The sequence below is a fragment of the Drosophila miranda genome, chromosome XL, assembly GCF_003369915.1.
Source record: "Drosophila miranda strain MSH22 chromosome XL, D.miranda_PacBio2.1, whole genome shotgun sequence".
Classification (NCBI taxonomy): Eukaryota; Metazoa; Arthropoda; class Insecta; order Diptera; family Drosophilidae; genus Drosophila; species Drosophila miranda.
In genome coordinates, this window is record NC_046673.1 from 13,306,812 (window position 1) to 13,326,677 (window position 19,866).

Here is a 19,866-nt window from a genome sequence, read left to right on the forward strand (position 1 = left end):
AACGATCAGCCGAGTTGCCCTGCACTTGGACCCCACAACTGGGGAAACCAACACATCCTGGAGAAGAAGCTGTCGAGAGCTCAAAGGGAGTGCAGAGAGCTTTTACTCGTATTTATGTATAAGCATTTCAAATATCTAAATTACTCGGGGCTTCTCTTTTTTAATGTCTTTTTGTCTTTAATGGGTTGATGAGTCAATCAATCTGTCAATTCTCTGGACTTATTCGTAGTATCTTTGTGTGTGCCTTCAATTGTTATTAAAAAACCACACCACAACCTATCCGTTACTCTTTTTGTACCGTAAATGTGCTTCAAGGTACAGTCACGGCCTAAACGGCTTCATCTCTTCCGTCTTTGGCGACGCACCAAGTCGCACCAAGAAACCAAAAACAGATACACGTTGATGCATCGCGATGCTTGGAGCCGCTTCTCGGTCCCAGTCTGTATGTCGAGCTTAAATTTGCTGTCTTTACTACTACGTCTTAAGATATACATATATATATATCAAAAGTGGGTATAGTCTGATATTATAAGGTATCATCCAACAGCTTGAAAGCAACCAGAATGGGAAGAAGGATGAGACAAACTTACACTCCGAAGGCGCCTTCCCCATTCCTCACCAGTTTCAGCCTTGATTAATTGAACAATGTAATAACCTGTATCTATAAGACCAAGTATTGAAGGAGGCCCATCCGGCATGGCTTTGAACTTCTCCACGGAAACAGTGCATGAATATAAGAATTATTTAGCTACCAAAGGAACCACATATCCATCCAATTTGGGTGATACGCAGCGAAACCCTGCCAAGCACAACTAATCCTAATCATAATACTATTCGAATAGAGAAAGAACGCTCGTGCCAGAGCCCTAACATTAGATCATAGAGTATCCCTCTCTTAGCTCTGTAATTTTGAGGCTGCGGCAGTGCTGGAAAGTGTCATGCAGCTGGCCAGCACTGAACCGCGCTTACAACACTGTGGTGTGTGGTCCTTAGAGATTCAACGGGTGCGTTTTCAATCGTTTTTTAATGTATTTGTATATATTTATATTTATTTACGGAATACAAGTGTAAAAAATATGTATGTAAGCGCTAAATGTGTAATAATAATTATGAGGCAAATGTTTACATTTTTCCTTTACTTGTTCTTCCGGGTTTCGTATCGGGAAATTGGAAGTGTGTATCGGATATCGGTTATACGGAAATGGGGGGGTGGGGTGGCTGGGGGATCATCGTGTCGCTATGATTCTTAGGGATCTGATCTGATCTGATCTGGATTTATATGTATAATGTTTAATGTTAGACCCTGCAGCGGGGCTTGGGGTTTCTTTCAGTTGTTTCCGTTTCCGTTTCCGTTTCTGTTTATGTTGTTGGTGAAACAACTTCTCGTTGTTTACAATGTTTATATTATGTTCGGCAAAATGTCCAAGTGTTTTCTTTTTAGTTTGTTTCTTGGCGTTTGTCTTCTTCTTGTATATTTACTATAAAAAATACCGTAAATGGAATACAAATACAAATACAATATGGAACAACTCTCGAAGTGGTGTTTGGTTCCTTCACTGAAGTGCCATCATCGATGCATTTACGATAATCGTAATTAAGTTAAAGAAAAAAAAAAAAAAACAAATATATATTTATATAAAGACACTCGCATACAATCACACGCACACTCGCACTCACACGCATACACCCATATCGTATCTAGGGCTTACGAATTACAAATAATATCTATATATATATACGTATCTTTCTGTGTTTTTCTGTCTGCCGTATTTCTGAAATTGATATTTCACCTAAGCGCACGGTTTTCACACAAGGGGCGGGGCGGGGGGGGGGGGGGGGGGGATATTATAATGGGATGATGTTTATGGAGGAATGGAGAGATACAGATACAGGGGGAGAGCTCCTCCAGAGAGCTGTGTGTGTTTCGTTCAATCAGTACAATAGATCTGTCTTCTGTGTGCCCTCGCTATAGACAACTCCACCGCCGGGCGTCGCCGTTGGATGGTAGTCGTCATCCTCTCCGTCCGCCTCGCAATTCAACTTCTTGCCGCCGGCTCCGTTTGTGTTGGTCCCCGCCGCCGCTGCATCCTCCTCATCGCAGTTGCCGCCGTCCTTGATGAGACCCTCGCCGATGCCCACAATGCTGCCGTTGCCATTGAACAGCGTTGTCGTTGCCTTGCCGCCATTGCCTGCTCCTCCACCGGCTGGACTGCAGCCGTTGCTGCTGTTATTGCTGTTGCTGCCGCTGCTGTTGTTGCTGCCGCTGCTGCTGCTGCTGTCGGGCAGTGCGTACCGGGTCACACCCAGCTGGAAGAGGCTGTCCATCGGCGAGGCCTTCATGGGCGTATAAAAGCCCAGTGCCGTAGAGCCTGCAAAATGAAACAAAGATTAGTCGAGATCTACAATTTGTTCCAAAAAGTTGCAAGATTTTTTTGGATTCTTTTTTTGAGGTGGTTAGTACAGTAATTAAAAAGTGGCACCAAAGAATGTACAAAAAATAAAAATAAAAATATAGATATATAAAAAAGTGAGGGTCTTGAGGTTTCTTTTGTTTGTGGATGGATGGATGGATCTGTGGCAAATGAAGATTGAGGATCAGATGAGAGATGTGTGATGATGGATGAGGATGTGCCAAAGGTGTGTGCTGTGTGTGTGGTGTGTTTGAGTGTGGTCTAATCTGGGGTTAGTTACCTTGGGAAGTAATATGAATTGGCGATTAGTTTGGATTCGATTAGTTTTAGGCTTCGTTGCCATCTGACAGAGAGCAGACAGAGAGAGCAGTGCATATTGTTTTTGTTATTTTTTTTGGTTTGGTTAGAGGTGATTGGTGTGTCTTGCAGATATCATTGGTTTTTGGCAGTATTTTTTATTTATTTTATTTTTTTTTTTTATTTTTCTTCTGTTTCGTTTCGTTTTCATTAATTCATATTTAATTTGTGATGTGTGTGGTTTCATATTTTTTCTTTTCTGTCTTTCTTATGGCATTCGTCATCATTGGAGCCACAGTCACTCGCTGTTTTGCCAGTTATTCTTTTGGTTTTTAGTTTTGCTTTAGTTTTTGCTTTGTCTTGCTTGTTTAGTTTAATTGTCTCACACACACACGCATTTATACATATACATGAACATATATAAATGTTGGACATATATGTAGGTATTTCTGATATATACATATATATAGATATTATTATAACGATTTTTTGCTTTGCTTATGTATGATGTTAGATTTAAATAATATCTGCAAAAGAAATTAGTATGAACAAACAAAATAGAAAACTAGAAAATACAGAGAGCAATCCAATAGTCAGGAAAGAATAACCAACGGGAAATGCAACGCAAACGCAAACGAAACAAACAGCAAACGAGACAACAACAACGACAACAACAACAAAATATACAGGTGTGTGTGTGCGTTTGTATTGGGGAAATGAAAAGCGTACGTGTGTGGGTGGAAAACACTTGTGGAAACAGAAAGAAAGAGATAGTGTGAAATGCGAGAGCGAGAAGCGAGTATGCTGGGGGGGGTACATGAGCGGCGTGCCAGGCAAAAGCAATACTATACCCCCCACCCCCACCCCCACATACAAATGAAATCGAATACCCCGCAATACACAAACGCACACACACACACATACACACAAGTCTTAAATCTCAACAACATTTACATTTTACATTTAGCAACAACAGCTGTTCCCAGCAGTCGGTGGGCTCGTTCGTTCAGTTTTCAACTTGACGAAAGTCAGCTAGTGGTAGGGGGAGTTTCTAGATTTTTGTTTTCATGCATTATCATAAGATCACTGTACTGTCCATCTGTGTCTAGTAATTTGAAAATCCAAAACTCAAAAAACTAAAAAAATTCTTCCAACTTCCACAAACGCAAATAAAGACCATAAAGTGTTGTTTTTGCTTTCTTGGGACCTACTTTTGCGGGTCCCCAAAGACTGTACTTTGTTGTTCGATTCTTGGGACCGAAAAGCAAGTCATTTGTAGGCTTCGCTAAAGACTGTGTACTTTGTTGTTCGATTCTTGGGACCGACTCAGCTGACCAAAACAGCGGTCAGAGGTGAAGAGAGAACATCTTGGTACATAATTGTATGGTCATATGTTTATACAAAAAGGTATCAAAAGCTATCATCAAGCATCACTGTTTTATAGCGCATGGGGAAGTGCATTCTTTCGCTCACTTAACCTGTATTAAGAATAATTGGATCCTTCTCTACTCATCGCTGGATGATTCAGTATATCTAGTATTGTCTTCTGGCTTGCCTTCAAACAAGTCACTCAGTGAGTCAGTCAGTGGTTCAGAGCAAGGTTAGACGGTAAGCGTTCTAATCATTCACTTGGGCAGTAGTATATTCTAGTAGTGCATCACATATAATCATAGTACAAGGGAGAACTTTATCCGTTTATCGTGGGTTCGTGGGTTCTTTAGCCTCTAGATCATTTGGGGTGTGGGGATTGTTAGTAGTTATAAGGATATTCCTTTTCGTTCAGTGCTTCTCCTTGACCGGAGGGTCAGCATCATCATTTCCATTGCATTCTTCCAGTCTTCCAACAGTTGCGTTCCTCGCATCACATATCGTATCATATCGTATTTACATGGGAAAGCAAACGTTTCGATTGGATCCTCTATCGAGTGTTTTGGGATTATGTGTTCTGTGTTCTGTGTATTTGTTTTCGTGTGTGTGTTGTTGTTGTTTTTCTGTGTTCGGATTGCAATTTGTTTTCCTGGTTCCGCATTGAGTTATGGAAGTGAGTCGGGTTTGTTTGTTTTTTTATGTTTTCAACAACCAATTAAGGGAAGGTGTTGGGAAGGCCAAGCGCATTCTCGCGTTATTAAGCGGTTTCAAGGATTTCGGGTTCGGATCACCAAATAGCCACCACACATTTCAACGGGGGGGTGTTTTGTTTTGGATCTTTAGCCTAGTTTTAATAGGTTTATTAATACATATATGAGAGAAAAGCTTTTGGGCAATGCCTACGTTTCGCTGGCACTTTGCAGTCAAACGGAGTTTGGAAGCTTGGAGCTTGGAGGCTTGGAGGCGTGTGGAGCATGTATTTTGCATTTTTTTTGTTTTGTGTTGAGTTTTTTTTGGTTCTGGTTTCTGTCGATTCGCTTTTGGTTCAGACATAGTAGAGCGTTGTGCCCGGTATGCGTGCCTGGAGCAGGGCTGTACTGGCATTGGGTAAAGCTAGCGATGACGGCAGACTCGGGCGACGACGCGACTGTGTGGCATCGCTGCTGCACTGGCTTCCACTCCTGGTGGCTGTGGTTCTGTTTCTGCTAGCGGGTATTTCATAATTACTCTGCTGATGATGGTTTCCTATTGAGAAGGAGGCCGCCTTCCTGGGCTTGAATGCAACCGCAGGCGGTGGCTGTGTCAGCTTTGTCTCGTTCTGCAGGAAGCAGGCATACTGCGGCTTCAGTAGAACCGATGGCCGTGCCCTACGCTGCGCCTGGAACTGTTGCTGGGGGTGCTGCTGGAGCTTGATTTCGGCTTTTGATGGCGGCCGTGATTCTGCTGTTGTTTTTAGTTCCTCCTGCTGATGCTGCTCTGGTTCCTGATGCTCCAACTCCAGCTGTTTCTCCTCCTTCTCCTGCTGTTCCTCCTGATCCTGTTGTTGCTGCTCCTCCTCCTTCTCCTCCTGCTGTTGCTGTTGTGGCGACTGTTGCAAGATAATACCCCTCCCTAAACTTGGGTAATCTGCAAAATATGCGTGAGGCGAAATTGAATGCCCTTGCCTTTTTTCGAGTACTTTTTTGAGTTTTGTTTGGTTTTTTTGGGGGGTTTTTGCACAGAGAGAAAGAGAGGGGGCTGTGCTTTTGGTCTATGGAGAGGCTGAGAGAGAAAGAGAGAGAGATATATAGCTGGGGTATGGTCTAGGGGGCAGGTACGGGTGCTGGCATCTGCTTGAACTTGCAGCTAGAACTTGGAACTGTATCTGGTATCTGGTATTTGGTATCTGGTATTTGGTATTTGGTATCTGGTATTTGGTATTCTGGTAGCTTGTAGCTAAACAAAAAGGGCGGCTCTTCTCTACACCCACCTGATGAGTCTTGTTAATTTGCGAAATTTTGCGCCAAGGACACGGAGCTTCGGCCAGCAGCCTTTGCCCATTGTCCGAATGGCAGGTGCCCTACTACCACCACCTGATGGTGGTACTGAGACGGAGACGGATACGGTGACAGAGTCACAGATCGTGTGATTGGGTGGTGGTGGTTTATCTGGAAATTGCACAAAACACAGATCATTCCTGGTGGATTCTGGTGGGGGGGAGAGATGCCCCCCGCTTCTTTCCCGCTAACTTAAGAAACAAAACCAAATAAAATGAGGGTAGAAGAACACAAAGGATATACACAAGGACATACATATGTATGATTGATGCACAGATGATAATGATTGATAGATGGATAGATGTATAGTATAAAAGAGAGAAAAAAAACTCAAGAGCACAGCTTTTAAAAATCAAATTTAAGGACAAGACAGAGGCGCAGGCAAAAGGCAAGGCAGGCAGAAAAGAGAGAGAGAAAGAGAGACAAACAAAGAGTACAAAAAACAGACAGAGAGAGAGAAAGAGAGAGAGAGAGTGTGTGTGTGATAGAGATAGATAGACAGCAAGCCATTCACCATTCCATTAGGTTTTCTTATTGCATGCCACACACACACACACACACACACGCATACACACATATACACATATACATATAGGATCGTATGGGTAGATATCCGTTGATATCCAATCCGTTCCGATATTACTTACCCAACGGTAAATTCCCCAGCATATTGCCCCCGCCGCCGCCGCCGCCACCGCCTCCACCACCTCCTCCGCTGCCAGATTTGTTATTGTGTCCCACCGTCGATGTGGGAAGCTCAATGATCTCGTCTACAGTAACATGATGATGCTGCTGCTGTTGCACCTGCTGCTGGTGCTGGAGCAGCTGCATCTGTTCGGCCAACAGCAGCTGGTGATGCTTGCTGACATGGGAAAAGGGATCGGCATAGGGCGGATCGTCGACGATCATCGATGCCTCTGATGGGTACTCGAAGGTGGACGTCAACGAATCGTTAAACTGCACGCGAAACTGTACAAAGGATACAAAGGGATTAGTCACATCAGATCAAAAACAAAAAAAAAGGATGACACACACACACACACACATGTTACAGCGTTGCGACATTACTCATCCGCTTATAAACCCTTATCGATCCCCAATTAGTGAGTCAGCAATGACATTACATTCCTTATCGGGGGGAGCCGCACAAAAAAATGGTTTCACATTTCCTACAATTTCTGTGAACATGTGTCCAAAGAACAAGAACTGGGCCGCGGGCCGAGCGACCATCATATCAGTCACATTTGATGAAACGTACCCGGAAAATATTGAAAATAAAACCAAAAGGAACCCAAATCCCAACGAAACTAAAGCCCAAAACTAATGCAGTTTGATTAATGGCAGATAACCGATAAGGAGTCTACAGTGAGTGTAAGAGGGAGAGGGTGAGGGTGAGGGAGAGGGTGAGGGTGAGGGAGAGGGAGAGCATGCCACTGGGTACAGCATAAATTCCCGTTTCGTAGACCGGTCTTATCGTCGTCTACTCTGCTCTGCTCTGCTTTGGCTATGCTTTGTGTTCCTTCGACCAGTTCAAAATTCGTGGTGGAATTCCATTTTGGTTTCCAATTTTCTCACTCGATAGAAAACAAATACCGCATTTGTATAGCACCCCCAACCGACCCCTCAACACACTCTATGTGTGTATATATGGAAAATAATCTTATCTTATCCCACATTCAGGGTAAAACAAAACAAAAATAGGAAACTGAATTGGAAAAAGAAAGAACCAATGGTATCTTTTGGTCGGGGGCCTCTGATACCGCAATTGAGTCATGGATCTGTGTGTGCTACTAGTCTCGATCTATGCCAAATCATGGACAATCCTTATGCAAGACGGGAGTCCCCCTGCTCCCGAGGGTTTGATTCACTCTTTCTCTGGCTATATTTGTGCGTGTATATCTAGGATATGACTTCATCGACAGATCACAGATCTCGTCGGGACGGGGAGACGAGGTGTACTCACCGTTGACTCTTTGGGTTTCTGGCGTATGCTGGACTTGCCATCGATCACAATGTTGGCATTCTCGAACTCCACGTCGCACGGCGAGGGCGGGCACAGAGAGTAGTCGTCGTAGTCCGTATCCGTGGAGGTCTCCACCGATAGATCGCCCAGCAACACGAAGCCGGGTTCATTTGGCTGTTGTGGCGTCAGAGAGGGGGGTAGGGGGCGGGGAAAAACAAGAGAAAGAAACAAAGAAATAAATATATATACAATATGAAAATGAGTTCAAAAAGTGAAATTCATGGAAAGCTTCATCATCATTATGTGATTCATGCCCTGCGGAATATATGGATGGATGATGCCTTAATGGCTTTGGCCTTCCATTCCCTTCCCGTCCCACTGTGTCCCTGTCCCTGTCCCTGTCACCGTCCCCGTTTTATTTCCTTTCCATTCCCGTTTGCCCCATTTCTGGCTGTGGCCGACCGACCCCCCTCAATCCATATGCCAGGCCCCAAAAAAAAAAAAAGAATACAAGAGATAAAAGCAGTTCCGAAAGCAGATAAAAAGAGACAACGAAACTTCAAAGCATAATAAAATGCAGTGCAGCCAGCAGAGGGAAAAAGCAAAAGCAAAAGAGAACAAGCGCAAAGGCAGCGGCAGCGGCATACAGAATCTGGCATCAAAAAAGAATTGACAAAAATCGAGTTCATTTCCAGAGAGACGAGACGAGAAGGACGGAAGACAAGACACCAATAATATTGCTGAGAGCAGGGCAGTGGCAGAGCCAGGGGCAGAGGCAAAACGCGAGAGAGCGAACGGAACGGCACACGGCATTAAACGGGTTTGCCAACAACAGCAACCGGTGGAAATTTGGGTGTGCGGGAGGGAAGGGGAGGGGTACGGGGCGGAAGAAGAATTCAACTCAATTCAAGCTGAAGCTGGAAGCTAAAGCCGCCGTCAAAGCTGAGAGAGAAAAACAGCAAAGAGCGAGAGCGAGAGCGAGAGAGAGAGAGGGCAATCGCAATATGGCTGAAAAAGAAACAGCTGTGCGGTCGCTCTTTCCAGCAGCCTCAGGTCTCAAGCCTTGCATGCCCGACCCTGTCCAGGCATTCAAAGAGCCTCCTTCTGAAAACTAAAGCTACATATGTATAGGCATATACTATATATAGATATATGTATGCATGTACATATGTACATAATGTATATGTACTTGAGCATAATCTTTGTCTCCATGGGACAGCTGCAGGAAGCAAAGAACAAAACGTAGAAATATCTTTATGTGGTTGTACATATGGATATAAAAACTGGTTTTCTCCCTTCTCCCCCCCACCCCACCCCACACCAGACTTTGACTTTTTTCTTTCTCAATGTAATCAAAAACTGCAGGCAAAAGAATGGAATGGAATGGAGTGGAGAGAGGAGTTGGGAGCCAGGGACGAAGGAGAGACAAAACTTGCATTTTGCTTTAAACAAAGAAAAAACGTCTGGGAAATCACACATGCATATATGTATATATATATAGACATACATATGTGTGTACATATCCATCGATCGGAGAATGAGAGATTCAAGGCAAATTCTAATTGACTCTTGGCAGAAGATCAATGAAAGAGTGCAAAGAGTGTATGTATTCTGTGTGCACACACACCAATGGTTCGCCTGGGAACCAGAAACAACATTTGAGCCGGCGCTGCGCTGCTGGGAAAGAGCATCCAAGCTCCGAGGTACAAAGCTTTTGTTGTTGTTCTCGCTCTGCCTAGTTGAACTTTCGAAATGCGCATGATCGCTGGCTGTGTGTGTGTAAGCTTCTGCTTTGCTCTCTTTCCCTTCTACCCGATTGCGCGACGCTCTTCTACGATTGCCTCTGTGTGTCTGTCTGTGTATGTTTGTTTATATGGTATGGCTGCCGTATGACACAAAAAAAAAAACAACAGCAAAAAAACAGAGAAACAAATGGAAAAATAAAACCATAATAACAAAAAGATATTGGGGACAGCAACCAAATTATTATCAAGAAAATAATAATTCACAAAGTAATTAAGTATGAATAATCCGCAAGGGCGCCGCATTCCATACCCACGCGCCCACACACACACGCACACACCTGCTCTGATAAGGCGACACATTTCAAGGGAATGAGAGGACGCTTTTTCCAATTAAAAGGGAAAGGCAATGAAGACCATACCCCTCTGTTGCTCTCACTCCCACTCCCAATTCCTGGTACTATCATGCAAAAGAGCACGGGACTTCCATTCCCACTAATGCACTATTTGCACCCGCACACACTCACCTTTGGCAATTCCCGTTTACGCCTGTAGATCACAACATCGCTTTCAATGTAGTCGGGCACTTCTTTGCTGCTCTTGGAAAAATTGAACACCATCGAGGTGTTCTCCGTGGAATGGCTGGAAGTGGCCGCCGTTCCTGCCGCATGATGACCAGAATTGCTACCGGCTGCATGGCCGTGACGCAGCTTTCGTAGTGTCCACAGGGGCGAGGCTGTGGCCGCGTCCGTTTCGCTACCATCCCGTATCGTATTTATCACCGTGTCCAGACTAGTTATGGGCGAACCCGCACCGGAGCTGCCATCGTTGGCCAGAGCCGAGGACTTTTTCATCTCATTAATGCGATTCTTTTCGATCTCGCGACTGGTTAGCTGCTGTGTCGTACCGCTGCTGCTATTGAAGAGCGGCCGTATCACACCAATCTGTTTGGTTGTTGTTGTCGTTATCCCAGATCCCGATCCAGATCCCGATCCCGATCCCGTCTCGCTGTTGTTCAGTTGTTTTCTTGCGATATTACTTCCACTGGGAACGTGCGCGCTCTCGATCGTGGCAACGAATGATCGCTGGGCTCCTCCTGCCGCCGCTGTCGCCGCCGCCGCCGCCGTCGTCGTCGTCGTCGTTGCTGTGCATGTGGGGGGCTTAGGCTTATCGCCTGCCGCGCCCATATTATCGCCATCGTGCCCATTGTTGTCGCTGCTGTCGTTGCTGTCGTTGCGGTTGTTGTCGTCATCCCCATCGTTGCCAACATCGTGCCTGGCATTATTCTCATTCTCATTCTCGTATGCGCAGTTCGCTTCGTTGTTTGGCGCCGACGCCGCCGCTGCTACTGCTACCGTTCCTGATGCCGATGCCGTCGCCGCTCTGGCCTCGCTGACTAAGCTCTCATTCACAGCTGACGCCGCCACCGTTGACTCGCCATCCGCGTCCTGCAGATTGATGCGTCCCATCATGAGGCTCAGCGCGGAAACGGGCGAGTCCACAACGCTGGCCAGCTGCCGGGGAATGATATCGGGATGGGGATGGGGTGTGCTGCTGCTGCCGCTGATGATGCTGTCGGAGATCAATGCCGAGCGTGGCATCTGCTTGTGGGTGGAGGCAGCAAAACCGGGTTCACGCCGGGACAGGGATGGCGGTGTGCTGGCCACGGTGGGTGCCGTCGGGCGCTGCTCCTTGAGGATCGACTTGTAGTTGGCCACCTTGCTGGCCACACCGCCCACTCCGTTGGAGCGGTGGGTGGCGCGGGGCCGGCGATTGGCACTCGCCTCGAACATCTTCAGCGTCTGCTTGACCAGATCCGGGGGCGGGCGCTCGGTGTCGTCGATAATGGAGGTCAGGCGCTTGGGCGGCGCCGGGTCCGTGCCACTGTGCAGGCGCTCGCGGGCATTGTGAATCTTGTCCTCGATGGTGACGCAGGTGGGCGATGCGGCACCTGGGGAGACAGCTTGTGGTGTCGTGGCCATGGCCATGCTTGTCGCCTGGTAGCTGGCTCTTTGCGTATTCCACGGCGATTTCTCGCAGAGCAGCGCCTCCACGGAGCGCGCCCGTTTCATTACCTCATTGCCGCGCATAAAGTGCCGCGATCGGGTCACTCCTCCTCCTCCGTTGGTGGGCTTTGTGGGATCTTCGGTGTTCAGCGGGAACAGGGCGGGGGTTGTTCCATTGGTGCCCAGACTAACGGGACGCTGGACAGGCGCCTGGGCGCCCTTGATGTAGCCACCGCCAAGCAACGTCGGCTTCGCACCCAGTATCGGCGGCGGTGTGGATTTGGCCCGGGTCGAGACCACTTCGAGACCGGCATTGGCATTCATCTCCTCCTCATCGTCGTCGCGATCGAGGAGCGTGTGGAGGCTGGTGGAGCGCCGCAGGCGTTGCTTCTGGCTCTGCTGGTGGGACTCGCGCAGCGCCAGACTGAGGTAGCGGCACCGCAGCTTCGACACGATTCCCGGGCCGTAGCTCAGATCCTCGCCGGTGTCCACCAGCTCCGGCAGGGCCACTCCGGAGGCAGCCTCTGGGTCGCCGCTGTGGCTGCTGCTGCTCTTCGCGATGTGACGATGTTGGCCATTTTGTTTTGTTGTCTTTTTCATTTCTTGCATGGCGACCATTGTCGGTTTTACCGTTGATTTGGTGGGCGACAATTGTTGCTGTTGCTGTTGATGCTGCTGTTGCTGTTCTTGCTGTTGTTTTATAAACTTATTGCTCTGCAATTTATCGGAAATGAGCTTTGTCTTCGAACCGTTTTTATTATCAACAAGAACCAACGACTGTGCTGGTGCTGCTGCTGCTGCTGCGGCTACCTGCAGTTCTTTTTCTTTCGCGGTGGAGCTCGTCTGATTGGGAGCCCCTTCTGAAACGGTCTGTCCAAGTTTCGTTTGCAAGTGATTTGCTGACGACGACGATGTTGGCGCTGCGCCGCTGCTGGCGTCGATAGCTGTTAATGCTCCAGTTGTCGCTGCTGCCGCTGTGCCAGTTTCAACTTCACCACCGCCGTCGCGAGAACGGCAACTCACCATGGAGTCAACTTGCTCTCCCGGCTCGCGTTCGCTCTCTCGCTCTCGCTCCCGCTCCTGCTCCCGCTGCTCGCTCTCACGCTCTCTGAGATCCAAATTTAGAATCTCTGGCTCCTTGCTGGAGCTGCTGCTGATGTTGCTGTTGCTGCTTCTTGTGTTAAATAAACTTGATCGCTGCTTTGGTATTGGTATTGGTATTGGTATTTGTGGCCCAAACGTTGTTTCAGCTGAAATTGAAAAGGCCAACGCTGCTGACGAGTCTTTGCCTTGTTGCTGCTGCTGCTGTTGGGTATGATGACCTCCAATAAAAGATTTCTCAGACTTTTCCTCTGTTGGTGTAGTCTTAAGCGCTGTTTGCATTTGTATATGTGCTGTTGCCGTCGCTGTTGCTGTCTGGCTTACATTTCTCTTTGCCAGCGGCTTCTGTTGTGGTTGACTAGTGATCGTCGCCTCAGTCGCAGTCGGTTCTGCAAAGAAGTGGACCAGAAGAGGCTATAATCTCCATATCAATTTCAGATTCGATTCTGCCGCTGCCGGCCAACCCACCACCCCCTCCGCATTGATCTGGCAGCCCTGTGCGCACACACACACCACGCACCACACGCCACACACATATCGATACACACCACAGGGCTGCTGCTGACTCAGGGGCAATCGATAGCTGAGCGCGGCTAATTCAAATGGAATTACCGATTTCGTTTTAGATAACAAACAGCTGGCAATTATTGTTTACCCACGAAAACAGAAAACAAACTGTTTGCAATCACAATTAATGCACATATTGTGTAAGCCGCGAGACATCATCGAACACTCACCTGCACTGGCGCCTCCTCCTGCTCCTGTTCCTGTTTCCCCCAAGGCCACATCCGCATCGGACGTAGCTGTGGGGGAGGCGGCCGCCTGGGTGCGGGCCACGTTTGTCTTACGGCGCTGTATCAGGTCCTTCTTCCACTGCGGCATGTCCGGCAGGAAGCCCGAGGTGGGGGAAAATGCGCCCGACATCTCAGCTGTGGCTGCAGCACCCACGCCTGATCCTGTGCCAGCTTCTGCCACTAAATGCAACGAGGGCCGCTTCGGTTGGGACTCCATTCTCTGGTGACCTTAGCGCTGCAAATGGCAATATGTGCATTAGTGCATGATATGACGTTCACGTCCTCCCTTCTGTTGCTGCCGCTGCTGCTACTGCTGTTTCCTATGTAAGACTTGACCCGGCCGCGCACCCACCAAAACTGAGACTGGAACTGCGACGGACTGTCCGTCGAGCTGAAGCCGCGCTACACTGCCCGCAGCGGAGCATAGGCCTCCACCCATCCAGCGGGGTGCATCATTGGAAGAGAGGGAGAGAAGCTTCGCTTCGAGCCGTGTGTTAGGGCATCCACAGTTCGACTTGGCCGTCGACTCTCGTTTTAGTTTGCTTAATTGGATTAACCGTTATTTTCTGCATTAACACAAAACAAACGAACACAACCCAAGCTACAAAAACAACAAAAAATGTAAGAATGTTGGAGAAAAGAAGCAAAGGCGCGAGACAAGAAACCCCAATATTTTCGCTGCTAAAAAACTGCCACAAGGCAAAAGAAACGAGAAAATGGAAAACTCTTTTTTTGCCTAAACCCCAACCCCAACCCTCCCCTCGCCACCCCACCCCTCCACGGCCAATTGTTTTCTTTTTATGGCCACGGCAAAGATGGTTGTTGGAATTGTTTTCTTCGTTCTTCGGCTTTTGCATACCACTGATAAAAACTGATTATTTTTTATTTCCCGTATCACTGGAATTGCTATCTGGTCCGCTGGTGTGTTTGTGTATAACTGTGCATTGTGGCTGCGTTCATGTCTGCGTGTGCGCGCGCGCTGAGCCAAAAGGGGTGCGCTGCTAGCTGCTACAGCTGCAGCGGGAGTGTGATGGAGAGAGAGAGAGAAAGAGCGAGAGAAAGGGGCTGGAAATTGCAGACGAAGCATTAAATAAACAACCGACGACGCGCTATCGATTTTTTTTCAGAAGAAAAAACATGAGCTGCAAGAATGCAATTATACACACAAACACAGACACACACGGATACATGCATATGCAGGCTTTGCAAAAAAAAATTAGAAATAGAAAAACTCAAACTCACCCAACTCTGACATACAAAACCCTGGAAGCGGAACAAGAAATAGCATTTGACAACAAACACACACAAAAAATAACTACTAGACAGGGGCCCTAGGCCGGAGCCATGGGGAAGCCGGGCGCTCTTTACACACATAAACAGTTATTGTTGATGAGAAGCAGCAGCAGCAGCGGCGGTGGCGGCGGCGGCGGCGGCTCATGAATGAAATTTACAGCAAATAGTTCTTACATTTGCCTCCTCCTCCTCGTCTCTTCCTGTGGGTGAGCGATGCTGTTTGTTGGTGGGACTGCTGCGGCTGCGGTACGATGGTGGTTGGTTTTTCTAGCCCGTGTATGTGTACATGCGTGTATGTATGCACACAACTATCAATAAGGTCGGTTAAATGAACGGCTATTTTGTGTGAAATGCGCACTTTCTTCGTACCCCGCACTAGTGATGTAAAAAAACATCGAGGCATCGAGCATCGATGTTTTTATTCAAATTTACATCACTACCCCGCACGGCACTGCAATTGTGGTCCGACTGTCACTGTATGTGTGTCTGACTGCACTTGTCTCTCCTTCTTTTTCCTCATAAAAAATGCATGTTTTGCAGACGAGCATCGAAAAATTGCATTAAGCCGCGTTTTTTTTCTTTATGGAGAAAAAACTCTACACGGTACACGGTTAGTACACTGTTTCTACATAATGGAACGAAAAAGAGGGTGTGGGCACAGGCAACACGGCCAAGAAAAGCCAACGCTTGCAGGGTAAAATCCACCCCATTTTCCCAATATACCTTGAACATACCCAATATAAAAAAAAACTGACTTTGTCTTCAAGGTATGTTGTCCTCACACGCGAGGTGAGGTCCGTACCAGCCGTGAAATTTGCATTGTCTTGTTTTGCCTGTTGTCCATACCCCTTTTTATAGCCCATTCAAATTTTCGACTCATTTTTTCGTCGCAGGCGCGAGTGGACTTATCGATAAAATATAACGGTATACTGTTTTAATATCCCACTAATACATAGATATATTGTCCTTTGGTAAATTTGTCAGTTGAGGCTTTAGATTGGCGCAAATTATGGAAAAATTCATATTTTGGTCCCTGTACAAATGTCAAAAAGTATACAGCATTCTTTATTATTTTGTATTGATTGTATTGTATATAACGAAGATTTAAAGATTGAAGATTTATACAGAAATTCTGTATATAATGGAATTATATGGCATTAGGCCCTGTCTTTGTGCACAGAAATTGTACAATATACCAGTAGTTTGGCACCAATAAAATGTTCCGCTATAGATGCTCCTGCAGATCATCAAAGCGAAGGGAGTAGTTGTTTTCTTCATTCTTCACAATCTCATCGCAGGTCACAATGGCACCCAAGGCGAAACGATTCTCGAGACGTTTGACCTGCGCATCCGTAAGGATTTCCGGCACGCCTAAGCACGAGATACAGATAGAAATTAGACACTTAGATCTTGGTTTGTATTGAAGCACTCGCTCAATTTACCCATCAAAACGTATTCCGTAGTCAATACGGGGTATGTTAGTTGCTGCGGATATGCACGGATATCCGTCACGTGGATCGGCACAATATTTCCATAGTCCAGGAACAAGATGCTGGGATAGCCATCACCGACAAGCTCCATCAAAACGCCGCGACACCATATACTTGGCAACGCACAATTGTCCTTTCCTGCAAAAAGAATTCAATTTGATGAAGGATTTGCTCAAGCAATTCTCTCTCTCTCTCTCTCTCCGGTTGGGTCCTTACGGAGCGGCATAGGTGTCAGCTTTGGCAATATTTTCTCCATAGTCCTGGAACGCTGGCTGCATTTTCGTGATCTCCACTGCCAATTTTGCGGGGGTGCAGTAGATGATGCCATACTTTAGGAACGAGTTGTCCGTGACAATCAAGTCGATGTTCTTCTCTGGTGGCTCAGCCACATGCGGCAGAAACTAATGAGAAAATCAGATTTTAAAAAGCCGTAATTCTGGTAGAGCAGTACATCTTACATCTTCATTGAACCCGGGCTCATTAAAAGCGGGCTCCACGGGTGTTATAGGTTAGGTTAGGTTAAGGCGGTAGCCGGGAGGGGGGGATAAGAGCCTCCCGCCCCCAAGCTCACTTGGACCTATAAAAGGTCCGTTGTGTTGCCGCATGGGCATGTGCCCCTTCGCGTTGCCCGAACCGTGAGAGCATACTACTGCAGGTTAAGGGCAGTCCCATCCGGTGGCTTGGATGTATTTGGACAAGGTCCCTGGTTTGATTACGGACAGGTCCGAAAAGTCCGTGAGGAAAGCGGCCCCGAGAATACGAAGACGACGATTTCCAAGGGCTGGGCAGTGGCAGAAGAAGTGGGGGACCGATTCCTCCTCCTCCTCGTCGCGACAACTCCTGCAGAAGTCGTTATGAGGGATTGACAGTCTAGAGGCGTGAGTGCCGATCTGCCAGTGTCCCGTAATGGCTCTAGTAACTGCAGAGCACGGGTGTTATAACTTTCTAAAGCATGCTGTTAATGCTTCTATTTTCCTCCATACACCATAGCACTGCCGTCTGCATTTTGTTTTTATGGTCGTACTCGTGCTTGTGGTACCTTAATTCAAAAGTAGTGGTTGTATTGCGTACATAACATCCCGCAAAGTTGGAGTTAAGACGCGCCTTGGTACGCCGCGGAGCTTCACAGGAACAGCATAGCGCGGCAAATCACTCAAATAAGAGCTGCACTGATACAGGTTCCCCGGATCAGTGTATTCAACGCTGCCAAAATCAACGGAGACTACGCATATGTCCTTCGGATTGTCAACATTCAGCACCATGGCCCGTACAACTTGTCCCTCGAACTTATAGAGGACCATCTGGCCACAGATCGGCAGCTGGTCAAGCTTGGGTACATCTTTGTCATGCTTCCTGATCTCAGCGAGCACGCGGTAGTAGGCCATTTCAGAAAGGAAATCAGCCGGGCGCACATACAGGATATTCGACTGTTCGAAGGCAGTAATCGTGACCATGGAATTTTTGGACGGCAAACCAGACTTGGGAATCAATTGTCTGAAATTCTCATCGTTAATATCCACTTTCTGACCAGTGCCGCATTTGCTATCGTGCTGCTGGGAGACAATGCCCCAGCAGTACGCATCGCAAAAGGGCATATCGCAAATTTTACACACAGTGGATGTGTAACCGTTGCAGACCACGCTTTTTTCGTATCCAGACATATCTATACACTCGCTATCATCTTCATCCACATCATCTACATCCGTGTTCCTGAAAAATTAAGAATTGTAAAAAATCATACGTTTCAGGTCTGTTTAAACGACATGCCAGCCCAATGGCTTCCCCGTTGATACAGGCCTTTATTTACTTACTTAAACAATTTTCTCCCAAAACGAAGCTGTTGGATCAGCGGCTTGGTCAACGTTTCCTCTTCATATTGTTTCTCAAGTACATAGGCCCCGTGGCGCTCCAAGTTATGCTCGAACTTAACACTCTTATAGCGCTTCTCCACGTCTCCAATTGCCAGGAGAGAGCCGGACTTATAGGACGAAGCATCCACGATTGGAACTACTATGAACTCTGGATGCATATTTGCGCTGGCCGAAGAGTGTATAGTGCGTGATTTCAAGTCGATTGGGCCACGAGCAGTTGGCACTAGTGCTGGAAGAGTAACTGGATCGGATAATTGGTTGGCGGCGCTCACCATGGGCTTGGGCTTTTCCTCGCCACCGATCCCGCTTCGTTGCAACTGCAATAATAAAGGAAATTCTTCCAGTTGGCAGTGTGCAGCCTCTAAGGAACTGCAGCGAGATAAAAATGTGCACATTTAGCAAACATGGATTCGCATACAGCCATTCCTACCTACCCCAGTCATTGAAGAAAACTGTGAATCTGTCCGAATTAGCCTTAAAGTCGATGCTGCGGACATGAATTTGGCCAAAGAAATTCAGCACAGAGCACGTGGAAATAAATCTTACTTTTTTCCTTAGAACCAGATACGGATATTCGGCGTTCGCAGTGCCCGTTTGCTTCTTTTTACGCATGTCGCTCGGCTTCAATGGTAGGTGCGCTTTCTCAACCACATTTTGGCCAGACTCATCGGCATAATTATTAAGGGATTCGTCGTAATAATCCAAGGCCATGGGATTCCACTTTGACCAATCCTCTAAAAGTTTGTCCATTGTTTACAAACCTAAAAACACACAAAAAAAACCAACTAGCACTAAAGCTCCAAAACTCGATGCAGAATTTTTTTAAATAACTGTAAGCGCCAGTGCGACCGCGGACTTATTGTTAAAATATACCGTCCGACCCTCAGAAATATACCAAAATAAACTGTCTCATTTTAAAAATATACCGTAAATATACTAACGAATTCAAGTTCTATATTCCTCGATTTTTATATTTCGTGGAATATTACTAGCTAACTATCTCTCAGCCCTGCCCACATAGTTTTATTCAATTAATGAATTTTTTTTCTACTTGACTGGCTTATTTTAAATACTTGACTTTGATTTTTGTTGCCTCAATTTTGGTTTCTCAACAACAATAAGCGTCTCGTATGATGAAAAACCGAACTTAGCCCACTTAAGCCCCTCTATTTAAATAGTTCAACTACTTGAGGTAAATGGCGGAAAATATTGACGATTGTAAATTCTTCTTGTAGAAAACCTGAACTGCGCTAATATTATTTAATTTTCATTATTTTCGGTGGGAAATTGAAATACCCCATTGGCTTATAATAGGTTAATCGTTCTCCGTCAAGGATTCGCAACCATATTGCTCAATTTTGATGTTCCGTCGAATATTATTAGCTATATAGAACATATAGCCATGCCCACATAGTTTTATACGATTGATGAATCGTTTTTCTGCTTAACTGGCTTATTCTTAAGACTGGCTTTTATTGGATTTTTCGTAAAAAA

General features: G+C 46.5%; 1 protein-coding gene and 1 pseudogene across 4 annotated transcripts; both read right to left on the reverse strand.

The window, feature by feature from the left end:
- Positions 1-1,029: 1,029 nt before the first annotated feature.
- On the reverse strand, positions 1,030-15,595 carry LOC108159491 (serine-rich adhesin for platelets). 4 transcript variants are annotated; one of them, XR_001775329.2, is made up of 7 exons: positions 15,186-15,595; positions 13,662-13,953; positions 10,345-13,313; positions 8,076-8,249; positions 6,760-7,081; positions 4,980-5,702; positions 2,793-3,235 (listed from the first exon to the last, which is right to left on the reverse strand). XR_001775329.2 is itself a non-coding variant. In XM_017292858.2 (6 exons), the coding sequence occupies exons 2-6, from the start codon at positions 13,933-13,935 to the stop codon at positions 1,933-1,935; spliced, it is 4,176 nt and encodes a 1,391-aa protein (XP_017148347.1). In that variant the 5' UTR covers positions 13,936-13,953; positions 15,186-15,584; the 3' UTR covers positions 1,030-1,932. The 4 variants fall into 4 exon arrangements, 2 of the variants coding, with proteins under 2 accessions (XP_017148347.1, XP_017148355.1); XR_004471368.1 differs by lacking the exon at positions 15,186-15,595 and adding an exon at positions 14,961-15,080; XM_017292858.2 differs by lacking the exons at positions 2,793-3,235; positions 4,980-5,702 and adding an exon at positions 1,030-2,369 and having other exon boundaries at positions 15,186-15,584.
- Positions 15,596-16,081: 486 nt separating this feature from the next.
- Positions 16,082-19,186, reverse strand: LOC108155392 (annotated as a pseudogene).
- Positions 19,187-19,866: the final 680 nt, after the last annotated feature.

Coding starts and splice junctions, on each gene's coding strand:
- LOC108159491 (XM_017292858.2), bottom strand. CDS start 13,935: ATGGAGTCCCAACCGAAGCGGCCCTCGTTGCATTTAGTGGCAGAAGCT. Junction 8,250..10,344: donor GTAAACGGGAATTGCCAAAG/GTGAGTGTGTGC, acceptor ACGCCACAACAG/CCAAATGAACCCGGCTTCGT. Junction 7,082..8,075: donor AGAAACCCAAAGAGTCAACG/GTGAGTACACCT, acceptor TCCTTTGTACAG/TTTCGCGTGCAGTTTAACGA.